This window comes from Aquarana catesbeiana, linkage group LG01 (genome assembly GCF_042186555.1).
Source record: "Aquarana catesbeiana isolate 2022-GZ linkage group LG01, ASM4218655v1, whole genome shotgun sequence".
NCBI lineage: Eukaryota > Metazoa > Chordata > Amphibia > Anura > Ranidae > Aquarana > Aquarana catesbeiana.
This window is the reverse complement of record NC_133324.1, coordinates 534,782,766-534,800,643: the sequence shown is the minus strand read 5'-3', so window position 1 is coordinate 534,800,643 and position 17,878 is coordinate 534,782,766. Positions and strand designations below refer to the sequence as shown.

The following is a 17,878-nucleotide window of genomic DNA, read 5'->3' as shown; positions in this document are numbered from 1 at the left end:
TGCACGTGGTCTGATCCAGCTTGTAATGGCGGGAGGGCATCCTCCACTGTACTTATGCGGGTCTCAGTCTCCCTGATCCGATCGCGAAGTTTCTGGAAGTCTTGTCTTATTAATGAAATGTCCATTTTAACTTCCTTGATCTGTGCAGTGAGGGAAGTGTGGCACAGTGTGATAGCCTCCAGTAACCTGTCAGTGTCTCCTGTCCCCCCGCTCTCCTCCCGCCTTCCCGGCGCCGCCATCATCCTCTCCCTCCTCACCTTCCTGCCGGCGGCATTGCGCTAGCTTCGCCGTTGCTGATTTTTGGCTTTTTGGGGGAGACATGATCACAGGAGATAGCGGGTGCCTTCCGAGTCAGTCTGGGAGCAAAATCTCGCCGTAGAGTCACAGTATTAACCGATGTTCAGGATCACTCGTCGGAGCTCCGGGAAGATGCGTCCTACGCCATGCAGAGTCAGGCCACGCCTCCTTTTTTTTTTTTAATTTTATTTAATTTTTTGCAGGATTGCGGCGGACAGATCTGACACTTTTGACACTTTTTTGTGGGACTATTGACATTTATACAGCAATTAGAAGCTAAAAATAGCCAATGATTACTGTATAAATGTCACTGGTAGGGAAGGGGTTAACACTAGAGGGCGATCAGGGGGTTAAGTGTTACCTAGGGAGTGTTCCTAACTGGGGGGGGGGGGGGGAATGGGACTGCCTGGGGGAAGAGACCGATCGCTGTCCATAATCAGTATGAACAGCAGATCTGTCTCCTCTTTCCTGACAGAACATTTACATTGACAGATCTCCGTTCTGTCTCTGTCAGGAGCGATCGCCGGTGGCTGTTGCGCCGCAGGTGCGCGCTCCCTACAGCTATTAAAGCAGCTGAGGTACAGTTACGGTGATTCGCCCAGGGGAGCCAACCTACCTCAGTATAACTGTGGCGACTGGTCCTTAAGTGGTTAAAGAATGGAGGAATCTCCTCAAAGTTACCACTGTGCCTGTTCTTCTACCTGACAATAATAATCTAACATTCTTGTCTGAGGCTAAACGCTTCTCTCCCAGAAGGGTGCAATGGGCTCTTTTCTTGCCAAGCTTTAATTACATAGTCTCATTCTTACCTGGTACTAAGAATGTAAGGGCTAATGCTTTGTCGCAACAGTTTTCCTCCGCTTCCAAGATGCAGTCGTTCCTGTTCCTGTGATACCTCACAATCGTATTCTGGCTATAGTTCACAGCAGTCTCATTTCACCTTTTGGGTGACAGAATTCTTGCCACTGAGATCCATTCTCCTCCTGACCACTGCTTTGTCCCTGAGAGTCTCCGCACTGCCGTGCTCCAGACTTACTATTTTCCCAAGGCTGCTGGCCACCCAGGGAAGAATCAACTCTTTTGGGCTATTTCCCAAAAATTCTGGTGGCCCAGTCTACGTGCTGATGTAGCCGCCTTTGTAGCTGCTTGTTTTGTGTGTGTGCTCAGAGTAAGACACCACGACACGTTCTAGTGGGCCTCCTACAACCCATACGCAATGGAGAGAGGCCTTGGACCCACCTGTCTATGGATTTTATTGTGGAGTTGCCCAACTCTCAGGGCAACACAGTTATCCTTATGGTGGTTGACCGTTTCTCGAAAATGTCTCATTGTATTCCACTCAAGAATTTGCCCACATCCAAAGAACTGACTTCCATTTTTGCTTGGGAGATCTTATGCTTACACGTGCTACCCAAGCTTATATGGAAAAAATGCACTACATAATAAATGTGTAAGCATCAAAACTCAACCAATTCTGAATTAGTGCTTGAAAAAAAATAATACTTAAAAAACAAAAGTCAAAAGGCATATAATAAACATAAAGTCAATATGTGAATGTGGATGTGAGAGATAGTGTCCCACTGCACAGGAAGGTGAGTATATTCCAAGGGGTGGTGGTATTCCGATAGTTGTCAGAAGTCAAACTTCACCATAAACCGACATTTCAACGGGATGGAACAATCATGGCAGAAATAGTGTGTAAAAAACTCTTACCAGATCCCGTGGATTCCCATGTCAGCTACAGGGAATCGCATGAGCAGTGTGCCACCAAAGGCGTAGGAAGGGAAGTCTTGACACTCAAATCCTCTAGGCTGTAGTCTGCATGGATCTCCGGAAGCAACCAGGTAGGTCCTCACAGTAGACGGCCGAGGTGTGGATCATTAGGGCAAGAACGTCACTTGTAGAGCTGTTGTAGACACTTAACCTCATTCAGAGGGTATGGAGAGAGAAAAAGAAATGTGCCTCCACATGGTGCAGGTAAAAAAGGGGTGTTTTTATTTCTAAAACAACCATACACAATAAAAACGTGATCACGGTAGATAAAAAGAAATGGGCAACATGGAGGATGGTGAATAGGCCCTAAGCTTATCATCTCAGACAGGGGTAGCCAGTTTGTGTCCAGGTTTTGGCGAGTGTTTTGTGCACAGTTGGGAATTCAGCTTTTCTTCTCCTCTGCATATCACCCACAGTCCAATGGGGCCGCAGAACAAGTCCTTGGAGCAGTTTTTACGTTGCTACATTTCTGACCACCATAACTGGTCAGACCTCTTACCTTGGGCGGAGTTTGCTCACAATAGTGCCAGCAATATCGCTTCCTGATTGTCTCCATTCGTGGCAAATTATGGTTTCCAACCATCCATGTTGCCTTACTCATTTGTTCCTCAGAGTATCCCTGCCTTGGAGGAGCATCTCCATGGTCTTCGTTCCACTTGGGTACAGGTCCAAGAGTCCTTGCGACATGCCAATGATAGATACAGACTCAATACTGACCGCGGATGCCTACCCGCACCTTCCTACCAAGTTGAGGACAGTGTCTGGCTGTCATCTCGCAACCTCCGACTCAGTGTTCCCTCGCTGAAACTGGCACCACCGTTTATTGGGCCTTTCCATATTATTTGTAGGATCAACCCAGTGGCTTACGCTTTAGACCTTCCTTCTAATATGCATATTTCTAATTTATTTCATGTCTTCTTATTAAAACCTTTGGTATGAACCACTTCACCACCTCTGTACTACGTCCTCAACCAATTCAGGTTGAGAACCATGTGGAGTATGAAATACAATCTATCATTGATTCCTGTAGGTTCTGTGGGCGCATACATTACCTGGTTCATTGGAAAGGCTACAGTCCGGAGGTACGCCTTTTGGGTCTCATCCTCGGACGTACATGCTCCTGTCCTCCACTGTGCTTTCCATAGAAGTTTTCTCCTCAAACCTGGTGGTCCTCCGAGGGGGAGGGGTCATTGAGGGGGTACTGTCAGGGCTGGGCTCAGTCCTTCCTTCTCAGAGCTCTGTGCTCAGCTGTCGGTTAATTGCCTGTGCTCTTCATTCCACAGTGACTCACCTGGTCTTCATTTCCTGCTCGTCAGCTAGCCCTGCTGGCTATTTAAACTGCCTGGATCAGATCCCCTGTGCCTTTGCCTAGTCAGCATATCCGGATACTCTCTGCTGTGTTTTCCTGTTAAAGACTTTTGCCTGGCTGACTTCCCTTCTGGTTGCTGATCCTCTACTACGCTGATCTCTGGATTCCTATTTAACTGGCTTATTCCGACTACCAGCTCTGGTTACCGAACCCTGGCTATGTTTTGACTGTTTGCTCTGTTTGTACCATTTTATTAAAAAGTGTGATTTTTTTTTTTTTTTTTTACTACACTTCTGTCTCGGTCTGATTCATGGTTCCTGACACAAATATTGCTCATGGCTCAACATGTTTCGCGTAATTGGAACACTTCTTCAGGCACTGGATGGGCTGCCACGTTGACACACCTTTTCCTACAAGATTACACCTTTGGCAGCCCCGGCCTTTTCTTAGACCCAGCTGGGTTGCTTAGACTGGCCCTATGGCCTCATTCCTGGGCTCTTCTCGGCCAACTTCTCTGCGTGCACCGCAGTGTCAGTTTCCCTAGTTTGGCTCAACATTAATCGCAGTGACACATCTACCTTTGTCTCGCAACAAACATCCCCTGAGGAAGCCCTAGCGGGCGAAACATGTTGGGATACTATTGCTGAGTGACTTTCTTTATCATCTAACTAGATGTGTACTGATGTCTGCATAATTTATGTATAGCCAATACAATTTTTAAATTTGTGCTATGTCTAATAAATTTTGATATTTTTTACTTTGGTGTATTAGTAATTCTATTTGCCTGGCACCCATAAAATACCACTAAATCATCCTCCTGTCTATACATACTATTCAGGGATGGTGGTGCCTTTTTGTTGACAGTGTCACACATCCATACCAATCCAGTAACCCTTAGTGTCGGTTCACACCGAGGCAGCGCGACTTGCAGCGCGACTGCCTCAGGCGACCTGGACACGACAGGGGTGGCGACTTGCAAAACGACTTCTATATAGAAGTCTATGCAAGTCGCCTCAAGTTGCCCCCAAAGTAGTACAGGAACCTTTCTCTAAGTCGGAGCGACTTGCGACTTAGAACGGTTCCATTGTACAGAACGGGACGCTACTTGTCAGGCGGCTAAGTCGCCTGACAAGTCGTCCTAGTGTGAACTGACCCTTACACTAGTGATATCTGCTATCTGCTTTTTTTTTTTTTTGTACTATAAAGGGCTAATTTTATTTTTTTTTAACCCCATTATGTTACTAAACATCTTAGACCTGGTTCACACCTATGTGTTTTTTGGTGCTTTTTGCAGAAACGCACTACATTTCATTTACCTGGTGTACTATGGGACACGTTCATATCTATGCTTTTTCCAGCCGCTGCGTATTTGGAAAGGGTTAGGGACTTTCCTTTAATGCAAAACGGTGCTTTTTTGGTTCAATATACTTCAATTGAGAAGCTGCAGAAAAGCATGTAATGCATTTTTGCAGCATATTGTGCTTTTTAATCTGCCCAACAACAAATTGGCCCAAAAAAAAAAATGCAAAAACGCAAATCGCAGCAAAATCACGTGCACAAAAATCAAAACACACAGCAAAAAGCACTGCAGAAACGGAACAAAAGCAAACTGCATAGATGTGCCTTATGCTGGCCACATGTATCAATTTTCAGACGAGAATATTCAGACGAAAATTCTTTGTACATTCGATAATGAAAGAATGTTGTTTGAAATTTTCACTTGTTTTTAACATTCTGTTTTTCTTTTTTTTTTTTTTAGTTTTAAAAGTAAAGTTTATTAAGTTATTGAAAAAATACATCAATCAAGAGAGAGAAAGAGGAGCACAACGCTCATCGAGTACAAGTTATAAAAGTGGTACAGCGGTTATACAGAATGTCATCAGTAAAATTTTGAATAGTCATAGACTTGTAACATAAACAAATACGTTGCTATGGGCGTTGGGAGTCTCGACACCAGAGCCCCTTCTGGGAACTAACTGCTCTGATGAACCGGGACTCCCCGAGCCCACCTCACCACTAACATGTGGAAAAATGTCTAGGATACAGATACACAACTTTAGAAACCGGAAAAATAATAAAAAGGAGAAAACTGGAGGGAGCTTGTATCTATATGACAACTGAATACCATGTTAGTAACGTATTTGTGCAATCATTACTTTAATCAAAAAAATCACACATACAGAGGGTGCCCCACTAGAGTTGCCCAGGGTTCCCAGATAATTTTGAATTTATCCGAGGTGTCTAGGATAGTGTTGGAAATTTTTTCTTGCACCATGATCCAAGTAATTTTTTGTTTGGCTAACCGAATGGACACTTTCGGTGATTTCCAGGACCTGGTGATGGTCATTTTGGCCCCCACTAGAATAAACTGGATCAGCTTCTGGGTATGTTTGGAAATTTTAGGGATGGGACCGCAAAGCAATAGTTGGATCTTGTTTCAGAGTACAACCGCATGTTCTGCGGATAAGGGAGAAGATCTTATTCCAATACATTCTGATTTTAGGGCATTCCCATAGTATGTGTAAAAGAGTCCCCACATGACCGCAGCCTCTAAAGCAAAGAGGCGACGTTTGCGGGTAGAATTTGGCAAGACGTGACGGTACCAGGTACCAGCGTGTAAGAATTTTCAGCCCTGCTTCGTTAATTGAAGTATTAACCATACCTTTAAAGGAGCGGGCAAAATTAGTATGCCACTTATCCAGGTCCCAGCTGAAGTCAAGATCCCGCTCCCAGCTCGTCATATATGCTGCTTTTTCTGTGGGTTCCGCCAGGGATGAATAGATGAGAGAGATACCACCCTTGGTGTCTGAGGCCAAAGCACACCATTGTTCATAAGGCATTACTAAAAGATGGTTCTCATTGCTCTTCCATACCCGATTCAAAAAATGTGAAAGTTGAAAAAACCTAAATTTTTCGGCTGAGGGCATTTCAGGTTTGGAAATACAATATGCTAGAGTGAGGGGACCATTGGAGTTGAAGAATTGACCAATTCTATAAAGGCCCTTATCAAGCCACCATTTAAAGGCTCGAATATCTAGGCCAGGTGGAAAATTAGGATTCCTAAAAATATGTGCCAGGGGGTGCCAAGTGGAGATGAGGGGTTTAAGCTTATGAAGGGAGTCACAAAGTTTCATTGAGTGAGATAATGTGGGAGCTAATATAGAGGGGCGTTTTTTTATTTATTTATTATTTATTTCAGGTATTTATATAGCGCCGTCAATTTACGCAGCGCTTTACATATACATTCACATCAGTCCCTACACCCTCAAGGAGCTTACAATCTAAGGTCCCTAAACTCACAATCATACATACTAGGGACAATTTAAACAGGATCCAATTAACCTACCAGCATGTCTTTGGAGTGTGGGAGGAAACCGGAGTACCCGGAGGAAACCCACGCAGACACAGGGAGAACAAGCAAACTCCAGGCAGGTAGTGCCGTGGTTGGGATGCGAACCAGCGACCCTTCTTACTGCTAGGCGAGTGTGCTACCCACTACACCACTGTTTTTTGGGGATATTCCAAAGTAGAAAGTCTAAGGTGAAACCGGGGACCGCCTCTCGCTCCATGCTCACCCAGTCTGGTTTGGGTCCTTTCATATAAATAGTTGAAAATTGGCTCAATTGCGCTGCATGATAGTACCACCAAAGATTAGGAACCCCTAGTCCTCCCTTTTTTCTGGGCCTAAAAAGCACCTCTTTAGAGAACCTGTGGCCTTTTTTATCCCATATAAAGCGGATTATGGCAGATTGTAGGCGTTGAATGTGCGATTTGGGGACTGGGATGGGTAAGGAACGAAAGAGATATAATAACCTAGGTAGGAGTGTCATTTTAACCGCATTCACTTTACCTAACCACGAGAGCTTATATAGCGACCATTGGGTCAGGTCGTCTGTGAGCTTTTTGATCATGGGGGGAAAATTATGTTTATAAAGTGTATCGATACCGGACGTAAGGTTAATGCCAAGATAAGGGATGGATGCGGAATTCCATGAGAATGGAAATTTACTCTTTAGGGTGTTGACGATGTCTGGGGAAATGGAAACATTGAGAGCGACTGATTTGGATACATTAACCCTAAGTCCGGAAGCTAATTCAAAGTCTTGTAAAAGTTGCAGTATGTTGGGGATGGAGATTAGGGGAGATGTGACGAATAGGAGGACGTCATCCGCGAATAAAGCGCATTTGTGAGAATTTTGCCCACAACGAACTCCATGGATGCCTGGGTGTTGTCTAATCGCGATGGCTAAAGATTCGATAGCCATCACGAAAAGAAGGGGGGAGAGAGGGCATCCCTGCCTTGTTCCCTTCTGTATAGAAAATTTATCTGATAGATGTCCTTGTAATCTCACCTGTGCCTTAGGTTGATGGTAGAGGGCTCTCAAGATATTGATGAAGTTTGGGCCAAAACCCCATTTACTTAAAATTGTGAAGAGGTAGGGCCAAGCCACTGTGTCAAATGCTTTTTGGAGATCTATGGAGAGGAAGAGGCCCCCCCTGAGGAGATCCCACATCCCACCCCGATCTCATTAGGGAGACTGCATTTATTGCTCTCCGTATCTGGTCCGGTCCCTGTCTCCCCGGTATGAACCCCACTTGGTCTTTATGTATGTAGGTATCTATAAAAGAGGCGAGTCTATTGGATAGTATTTTTGTCATAAGTTTTAGATCGTTATTAATTAATGAGATAGGTCTGTAGTTACTGACTTCGCTGGGGTCTTTACCTGGCTTGGGTATGACCGAAATAAAAGCCAAATTGGCGTCAGGATCCAGCGGGGATGCTTTGGTTAAGGAGTTGAAGAAGCGGACCAGGTACGGAGAGAGGGTGTCTATAAAAGTTTTGTAATAGTGGTTTGAGAAACCATCTGGGCCTGGGGCTGAGTCTTTTCTAAGCCCTTTTATGACTGCTCGGATCTCGGATTCTTGAAATGGGGATTCCAAGATGGAGCGGTGGGATTCTGAAATTTTAGGTAATGGGATTTTCTCTAGAAGAGTATCCAATTTTTGTTGAGAAATTGGGCAATCATCGGAGTATAGGTTGGCATAGAAGGATTGGAATGAATTAAGGATTTTACTTGGGTTTTGGGTGTGCGACCCGGATTGGGTTTTTATTTTGGGTAGGGCAAATGACCTATGTTTCGGAGTAAGTTTGGCCGCTAACTGGGGGCCAAATTTGTTCGCGCGCATATAGAAACTGCCGCTGAGCCAATGAAGGTGCTTTTCTGCGTTGGAGGTCGGGGCTGAATTAAGGGATAGTCTAATAGAATCAAGTTTAGATAGGGTGGTAGGATTGGGGTTCAGTTTATGGGACCTGCTGAGATTTTTAAATTCTTTCTCTAGCTTTATGATATCTATTTGCCGTTCTCGCTTTAATTTGGCCGCAAATTGAATCAATTTCCCTCTGATTACCGCTTTGTGGGCGTTCCAAAGAGTATTAGGGGAGATGTCCTCAGTGTCATTCATTAAGAAGTACTCTTTAATATCCTTTTCTAGTATAATACAGTGGACGGGGTTAGATAAGATTTTCTCATTTAGGCGCCATGTGCGAGAGCCAGATGGGGACAATGAGTTGGATATTCCTAAGATTACCAGGGAGTGGTCGGACCATGGAACATCGTGGATAGAGGCGTGGTTAGCAGTTTGTATATCAGAGTTCGATATGAAAATGTGGTCGATTCTAGCATATGTCTTGTGGGGTGCTGAGTAGTGTGTATAGTCCCTTGTTGAGGGGTTTAATTCCCTCCATGAGTCAATGAGGCCCACCGAGTGAAAAAGTCTGGCAATCTGGAGGCTCTGTTTGGGGGGTTGTTTAAGGTGAGGGATCCCCTGAGCTGCTTTATTTAGGATCTGGTCAAATGTGATGTTGGAGTCCCCTCCCATAATCACCCTACCCTCAAAGTGGGGTGAGAGATTTGCCAATAAGGAGGAGAAAAATTTAGCTTGGCCTTTGTTAGGGGCATAATATGAAATGATAGTGTAGAGGTTACCTTCAATCAATCCTTTGACTAGTATATATCTCCCATCATTATCTTTAACGGTTAAAGTGTGAGAAAAAGGGGTCTGTTTGGAGATTAGGATGGCTACTCCTCTTTTTTTCTCGCTAGCGTTTGCAAGGAAAAAAGTGGGGTATTTGTTGTATAAAAAAGAAGGCGAATAGTTTGAGGGGAAATGGGTTTCTTGGAGGAGCACGACATCTACTCCTCTTGAATGATAGCTTTGGAAAGCTTTGCGTCTCTTGACGGGTGAGTTGAGCCCTTGGGTGTTATGAGAGGCAACCTTAAGTGCCCTCTGTAAAGGAGGTGGGTCAGCCATAGTCACAGAGGGAGTAACCCTGGTGTGTTAGGTGCGCACCTACCCGGTTCCCCAAAGAAGCAGCACTGAGTCTGGGAGGGAGATCTTGCTGTCGCAGCGAAGGGTTCTGGATAAAGCCGGTCTCCTGTGCACATTCCTGAAATAGAGAAAAGGGGAAGGAGAGGAAGAGGGGAAAGAGGGGAGTAAGAAGGAAATGAAAGAAGAAGGGAAGAATCATTAAATAAAACAATGTAATAACTTCAAAAAAGTCTAGGCGTAAGAGCCCAGAAAAGCAATGAACTGGACTGAAAAGTTCAGTTCAAGTCTGAGACCCAAAAACAAAAGGGTCTCAGAAAAACCGGAACAACCTCAGCCGAGGTTGTTAGTCTGAAGTAACCAGTGGGAAAGTCCCCCCTGATCACAACAGAAGGAGTGGCGATGCTAGCCCAGCTGAGCCGCCGGGACCCCATCTATTGGGGGAATATGGAACCGAAAAAACGTGAAAGTCAAAAATTTTAAATATATACCCAAATAAAAGAAACAGAACAAAAATGAGGAGTTGGGCCTAACCTCTAAGAGGTACATGGGCAAATCACTGCCTTAAATAAAAATGACAAAACAAAACCTGCCATAGGAGATATCCTACCAGTAATCGGGAAGGGGGAGGGAGGGTAGGAGTAGGGATATGGAAGGGAGGGGGGGGGGGGAATGAGATGGGGCACGACTTTAAGCCCTGGTGTTCCCGGAAGTCATTATAACCTCAAGTGCGGTCCATTATGAACACCGAGGATAATTGTCAAAAAAAAAAAAAAGGGGGGGGGTAAAATCAACCCGGGGTCATCTTCTTCCATCTTCATTTTAGTGAGGTGAGTGGAAAAAGATCAGGTAAGTGCGACCATTTTCACTGATGGGTATATAGGATCGGATGGGATGTACACAATGTACACAAGTACCCCTCGTTCAGAGGGTATAACCTGGAGGGGAAAAGGTAGTCACGTAGTCCTTGTAGGGCTGTGTAAAGATGAATTCATCTTGGAGGAAAGGAATCGCGGTGACGCTTCGGTTGCTGTTTGTTCCAGAGGGGAGTGATGGGGCTGCCTGGAGGGGGTCTCTTCGAGGAACTTGACTTGGACGGAGGATCCTGGGGGGAAGCTTCTTGGGAGATGAATCCAAGTCGCAGGAGTAAGTGTTCACCTTCTTGGAATGAAGAGAATCCATATGATCTTTCTTTATGTTGAAACTGAAGACGGAAAGGGAAGGTCCAACGATATTTAATTGATTTCTGAGAGAGGATTTCAAGAAGAGGTTTCAAAGCTCTTCTTTTTAGAATTGTAGTTTTGGAAATGTCTGCGAAGACTTGAATCCTGTTTCCTTGGAAGGATAAGGTGTCCAGGTTCCGAGATCTTTTCATGACTTCCTCTTTGGTTTCGTAATAGTGGGGCTTAACAACTATATCCCTTGGGAGCCCATCCTGTCTGGGTGGTTGCAGCGCTCTGTGAGCTCTGTCGATCTCTAGTTTGCGGTCGGAGATATCTGGGATAAGTTCTTTCATGAAAAGCTTCACTGTGTCATGAATATTACAGCCTCAGGGATACCTCGAATGCGGAAGTTACCTCTCCGATTACGATTTTCCAAGTCGTCGATCTTCCCTAGTGCCGTGTCAAGTTGTTCCTGCATCAATTGAATGCAGTCAGTATTCTGATTGGTGCGCGCAACAGTATGATCCACGGTTTGTTCGATCAAATCAATGCGAGCCCCCAAGCTCTGTAAGTCGGCCTTTATAGACGTGGTGATCTGCGCTGCATTTTGGGCCAGGCCTGTGGCCAGCATGCCTGAAAAACAGTTCAGAAGTTGTGCCATGTCTGACTGGTGGGGAGAGTTCAGCTGTGCAGCCTGTTGCATGGCAGGGGATGGGGCTGGAGCATGCAGTGAAGGGATATGGAGCATGTCAGATAGGGCCCTGTTAAAAAGGGAGTCTTTGCTGGTAGGGTAAGCAGTCTTGGGGGAGATGTTACTCACAGAGGATCCCAGTGTGATAGTGGCGAGCTGTTCCTCCTCTGGGATGTCTGCCATGAGGTCTCCGTCTCCTGTGTCTGCCTGTGAGGAGGCCGCGGCCGCCATTTTAGAAGTAGTGGGGTCAGGCAGGCCGAAGGAGAGTTTCCTGCTAACCGCTGAGCGATGTGAGCGGTTAGGCATATAGATTTGTGCCCACGGACCTCCTCTACCTGTGGGTGTTTAGCAGGGACGGTTTCGCTAAAGAATCCGGCGTCTGGGGACCGCGGAAGGCTCGGCTGTGACGGAGCTCCCGTTCAGAGCGTCTTCCCGGGAGTCCCGCGCATGCGCACTCCTAACATTCTGTTTTTAAAATGAATGTAAGTTCTGAACGAAAACTACATACACTCTGAAAATTCCTTTGACCAAGAAGTTTTCTATTTCCAAATTTTCCCATCACTGTGGTTGAAAATGAATGTCGATTTGACCCCATTAACGATTAGAAAAATCGAACAAATGCTCTTTAAATTACATTTTTTTTTTGAAGGAAGACATTGTTTTTTAAATAAAAAAAAATTGATTTCTGTGTCTGATTTTTACCAGATTCATCCTTTAATAGTATATACAGTATATATCCTGTAATAGCATATACAGTATATCTCTCCTCTAATAGTTTATACAGTATATCTCCTCTAATAGTATATACAGTATATCTCTTAATAGTATATACAGTATGTCTGTTACTCTCAAAGTGGATTAGATATTTTGCTCCCTAACCATATAGTTGGTTATTTATATTTACCACTGTATAGAGATATTTAAGAATAAATTGCCTTTTTTTAAAACTTTACATATTAACTAAATTATACACCACACTTTTTTTTTTTAAGGTTATTAACCAATTAATCGAAACAATAATCGGCCAACTAATTGATTATGAAAATAATCGTTAGTTGCAGCCCTAAAAATGCTACATGAATAGATGATGAAAATCATCCATTAAACAAGCTTGTATACCGCTTTTTCACAGCGTGCCCTATGGCAATCAGTGGCCAGGGTCCTCCCTCAGGGATGTCTATGCAAAGTGCGTGCCTCTACACACTCTCCAGGGTAAGCACTGTGTCAATCAGATGCACTAGCTAATAAACATGTTATTTATGTAATATGTCTGTACATCATTTTTAAAAGTTTCAATTAAATTATTACCTTCTAAAAAATGATTCTCTAGTGTGGTGCCAATAAACTCCCAACTTAATTCCTAACTATCCAATATCTTGATATTAGGGACAAGGCACAGTATACCCAAGTATACAAAAATGACATAATCATTTTTGTATGATTTGCTAAGATACATAACTTCCCATTGGAATTACCCTAATTTTTTTTATTACAGACCTTCCCCCATCTGGTTGATACTGGGTACACGCCGGACTGTCCCTTTGGGTGTGTGATGCACCGACGGGGGAGCTGCCTTCTGTGTGAGGCAGCAACAGACAGCCCTGTGAGATTGGTGTTGGATTTTATTATTTTTTTACATACAATGTAAATGCTATTCGGTATCGGCCTAGTGTATTGTTGTCATTATTTGATATACCCCTATCCTAACCTGAAGAAGGAAACATTGGTTCTGAAATGTTGATCACCGACACTGACCAAGCTGTATGTTTGCTGGAAGTTTTTTCTCTGGTGTATCTGACCACTAGGCTATCTGTATTGCTATATTGTATAAGCAGCCCTCAAATTTTCCACTCGCCTGGAAAATGAGGTCTGGCAAGGAGCTGGGTTACCTGGGAGCGGGGTGGGGGGGGGGGGGGGGTGAGCACCACCGTCAGGCGGGGATTAATGGGAGCCGTTCTCCCAGAGAAAGAGTTTGGAAGAACAGCGAGGGTGGCCGGATCATTATAGCGCGGAGGAAGAGGAGAGCCGGCTTTATCACAGAGCGGGGTTTGCACGCTGTATTAGCTTACATTACAAGTGCAGTCCTTCATACACAGCTCCGCCCTCCTTAACCCGCACCTGTGATGGACAGAACACTGGTCCAATGCCAGGGTGCGTTCTGTCTGTCACAGGTGCAGGGTCAGGAGGGCGGGGCTGTGTGTGATGGCGCGCGGACTGCAATTGTAATGTAAGCTGATACAGCGAGCAAACCCCGCTCTGTTATAAAGCCGGCTCTCTTCCTCCACGCTATAATGATCCGGCCACCCTCTCTGCACGGGTGAGGCTGCATGATGGACACAGGGGAGGCTGCACAGGTGAGGCTGCAATGATGGACACAGGTAAGGCTGCACGGATGAGGCTGCAATGATGGACACAGGTGAGGCTGCAATGATGGACACAGGTGAGGCTGTATTGATGGGCACGGGTGATAAAGTTGTTGTTAATATTTATTTGTGTAACTTAATTTTGCATAAAACATTTAAGTGCCATTTTATGAGAATTTTTTGAGGTCGTGATTAGGGCCGGGGCATGGTAGGGGTTGGGTGGGGCAACCAGTGGCGAGTAACCCTTAAGGCCTGGCTAGTAGCTCAGGACTTGAAATTTTAAGCCCTGGTATGAGGCTGTATTCACATGTTTATGTTTTGCCTAACTATTTTATTAACCTACTTGGTCTTTTATCATGTTTTGTAATGAAGAGATGGTCATTTACCTTTTATACAGTTGTACTTCTGACTCTGCCTCAAAAGTCCTGTAGGGGGTTTATCTTTTTTTCTTTTCTACTTCCAAAAGATAAGGCAAAAATGGATGAAGGTAATGAAACTATTTCAGATGAAGCACCAAATAAAATCTTACAGCAAATGTGTAGACTAAATATATAAGTTGAGACAAATTGCATGGCGTTCACAAGGTAGGTCATCAAATATCAAGTTATAGCTGCAAACAGGAAATCAAATACATATTTATTCATGAAATAGGGTGTGCATAGATTCCCAGATACCCTGTTTTTCGGAAAAATGGGACATGGGATGTGCAATTTATTTTACGCACATAAATGTGCAGGAAAAAAAAAATGCCTGGAATCTCTGCTGGAATGAAATGATAATGAAAGATTTCTGAGACTTTATTTATTTAACGTCTTAAATTATTGCAAGATCTCTCCGCTGAAGACAAGCAAATCCTGGAATACAGTTCAAGTAACATTGTACTTCTCAATGCAGTTCTCAAACTAGGGACATATGCATTTCTACCACTAGCGGGCACTGCAGGGGAAAGGCTTCAGTTTAGTTTGCTTGTGGGCTCCATCTTGTACCACCTACAGTTGGGTGATTGTTCGGATACAGTAGATGAGAGGACAGAAACTTTCAGACCTTCTCTGACAGGTAGGGTGGTACATTTGTCTGACAAATTAGTTTATCTTTATAACCTTTAAATTAGGGTTCGACCGATTTTCAATGCGGCTGATTATCGGCGGCCAATATTCACCTTTTTAGGAGTATTGGTCAAAAAACTGACCGATGTATTACCGATATTGCTTTCGAGGGGTTTACCGGGGTGATGCATATACCGTTCTTTAGAGCAGATGGTCGGCTTTTATGTAACAACAATACATTCAACAGCAGCATCTTCAAGTAAGGAAGTGTTGCAAACCACTGCCTCACAAAAATGCACAGATCCTAGGGGCGTGGTTTGGCCGCTCACTGTAATGGCTACTTAGATCTGAAGCTACGATGGAGAGAAGCTTTAGAAGCAGCTATCCAGGAGCAGCCTGCACTATCAGCGATTTGACACAGCCAGGCGCCAGGATTACAAAAGACGCTCCCTCCAACCGCTCCTCCGCCTCCCAGCAACCGTGAAAACTCAGATTTCTTCCTCGGAGTCGTCAGAGAGGAAGAACAAGATGGCCCTGGAGGCAGCATGGATGACTCCCTCGCCTCTACAGACAGTAGAGCACCCTCCAACCCCTCGGAGCCACTGATTCAGGACCTGGGACAGGAAGACAACTAATCTTACAAGAGACCAGCATGTTCCCCTCTTTTCGTCTCCACAGTCCTAAGGTCATGTAATTAAATAATACAGTGCATCTATAGAGAGCTATGAGACATCACAGGAGCCGCATGACACCTTATGCTTATTCCCTACAACAGACCAGCCAGCATCAGACAGGAGACATTGCTGGCAGTGGCAGCAGAGGAGAAGTGAATGCCCAACCTCCACCACACGCAGCACATCCCAGCCGGCATTATCCAGCCTAGATCTGCTGTGAACATCCATCCGATGGCCCTGCCAGTACCGGTGAACTACTTACCTGTGAAGTTTGACGGTCTGGATATTGTTCCACATGCCCTGGGTGGCACCATGACTCCATGTCTATGACAAGGTAAGAGTTTACGCCTACCATTTTCTGTTTTGATGCAGTTGTGAGTTGAGGTGTCCATGTAGTGATCTTCCAAGTCTCCTTCCAACAGTCGGAACATCCTTCATTGCCAGTGACTTTCTTTATGTGCACATTTGGTCTTTATTTAATTTTTATGGCACATGGACTTTTAGCATTATTTGTTCCATTCACCACACCTGGCCGATAGGTTTGTGGTCTTTGGGAGCACATCACACCAACATTCTTCATGGGCTGCATTTTTTATAGAGTTTTCTTTGTTTGTTTGTCACACTGTATGTAGCTGCTTTTCTTCGTCACCAGTTAGCGCAGTGTCTTTTTCGATATTTTCACCAGCATCAGAACACACACTAAACATAATGCTCATGTCCTTTAACCACATCAATATAGGGCACTTTCACCCCCTTCCTTCCCAGACCAATTTTCAGCTTTCAGCGCTCTCGCACTTTTAGTGACAATTGCGCGGTCATGCAATGCTGTACCCAAATGAAATTTTTATCATTTTGTTCACACAAATTAAAGCTTTCTTTTGGTGTTATTTATTCACGACACTGTTTTTTTTTTTTTTTTTTTGCGATATAAGCGAAAAAAGAGCGGAAATTTGGAAAAAAAACATTTTCTTCTTTCTATTTTAAAAGAAATCCAATGAAATCGAATTTTGTTATAAATTTAAGTAGAGGTCCACCGATATGGGTTTTTCTCTGGCCGATGCCAAAGCCGATATTTAGAAATCGCAGTGGCCGATGGCCGATATATGATGCCGATTTTTTAGGGCCGATATATTAGGCCGATTTTTTTTTTTTTCCCTTCATCTCATAAAATCTAACAGTTAGACCCCTTTCACACTGGGGCGTTTTTCAGGCGCTTTTGGGCTAAAAATAGCGCCTGTAAAACGGCTCCCCTGCAGTCCGTGTGAAAGCCCGAGTGCTTTCACACTGAGGCGATGCGCTGGCAGGATGTTAAAAAAAAGTCCTGCAAGCGGCATCTTTGGAGCGGTGTATACCCCTCCTCCACCACTCCTGCCCATTGAAATGAATGCGCACCGCAGTGCTACAGGAGCGCATTTAACCCCTTCTTCGGCCGCTAGCTGGGTTATAAGCGCCCCGCTAGCAGCCGAATAGCGCCGCTAAAATGACGGTAAAGCGCCGCTAAAATTAACAGCATTTTACCGTCAACGCATGCCCGCTCCAGTGTGAAAGCAGCCTTAAGTAATAAGTGATACAGAAAATTGTTTATATTTAAACTTTTATTAAACAAAACAAACCTCCAATCAGTTCACTTGTATGTATAATTTAGATTAAAAAAAAACTATATCTTAAATATTAAATACACAAAAACAGGTAATCAAAACTTTTGGACGAAAAAAAATGGGCTAATTTTACTGCTTTTTTTTTAAAATTTCATTAGTGTATTTTTTTTTCAAAAATTGCGTTTGAAAGACTGCTGCGCAAATACCGTGTGACATAAAATATTGCAACAACCGCTATTTTATTTACTAGGGTCTTTGCTAAAAAAATATATATAATGTTTGGGGGTTCTAAGTGATTTTATAGCAGAAAATACAGGATTTTTACTTGTAAGCAACAAGTGTCAGAAAAGATTTAGGCTCGGTTCACACTGGGACGACTTGGGATCCGACTTGTCGCCCCTCAAGTCGCCCCAAGTCGCCCCAGAAAGAGATTCACATGAGAGTGAATGGGAGCGTCTTAAATGACACTACTGAAGTCGCTCCGACTTCAGAGCGTACTCCCTGTACTACTTGGATCCGACTTGGTAGGCGACCTGTACCATAGAAATCAATGGAAGTCGCCTCCAAGTCGGATCTCTCTGTAAAGTCAAGCGACTTTGCAGGGAAAACCCCTCCCTCCCCCCCTCCCTCCCAGAGA

At 44.3% G+C, this 17,878-nt stretch overlaps 1 protein-coding gene across 3 annotated transcripts in view; it reads left to right on the top strand.

The window, feature by feature from the left end:
• The window catches only part of UBXN6 (UBX domain protein 6), a 404,520-nt gene that overhangs the window by 60,137 nt on the left and 326,505 nt on the right, over nucleotides 1-17,878 (top strand). Inside the window, exon 1 of one of the 3 annotated variants that reach the window (XM_073594802.1) lies at nucleotides 15,768-15,977. The exons of the other annotated variants lie outside the window; for them this stretch is intronic. Coding sequence (XP_073450903.1) covers nucleotides 15,964-15,977 — 14 coding nt within the window. The 5' untranslated portion in view covers nucleotides 15,768-15,963. Of the gene's footprint in view, nucleotides 1-15,767; nucleotides 15,978-17,878 lie in introns of those variants that run through there. 3 annotated transcript variants of the gene reach the window in all.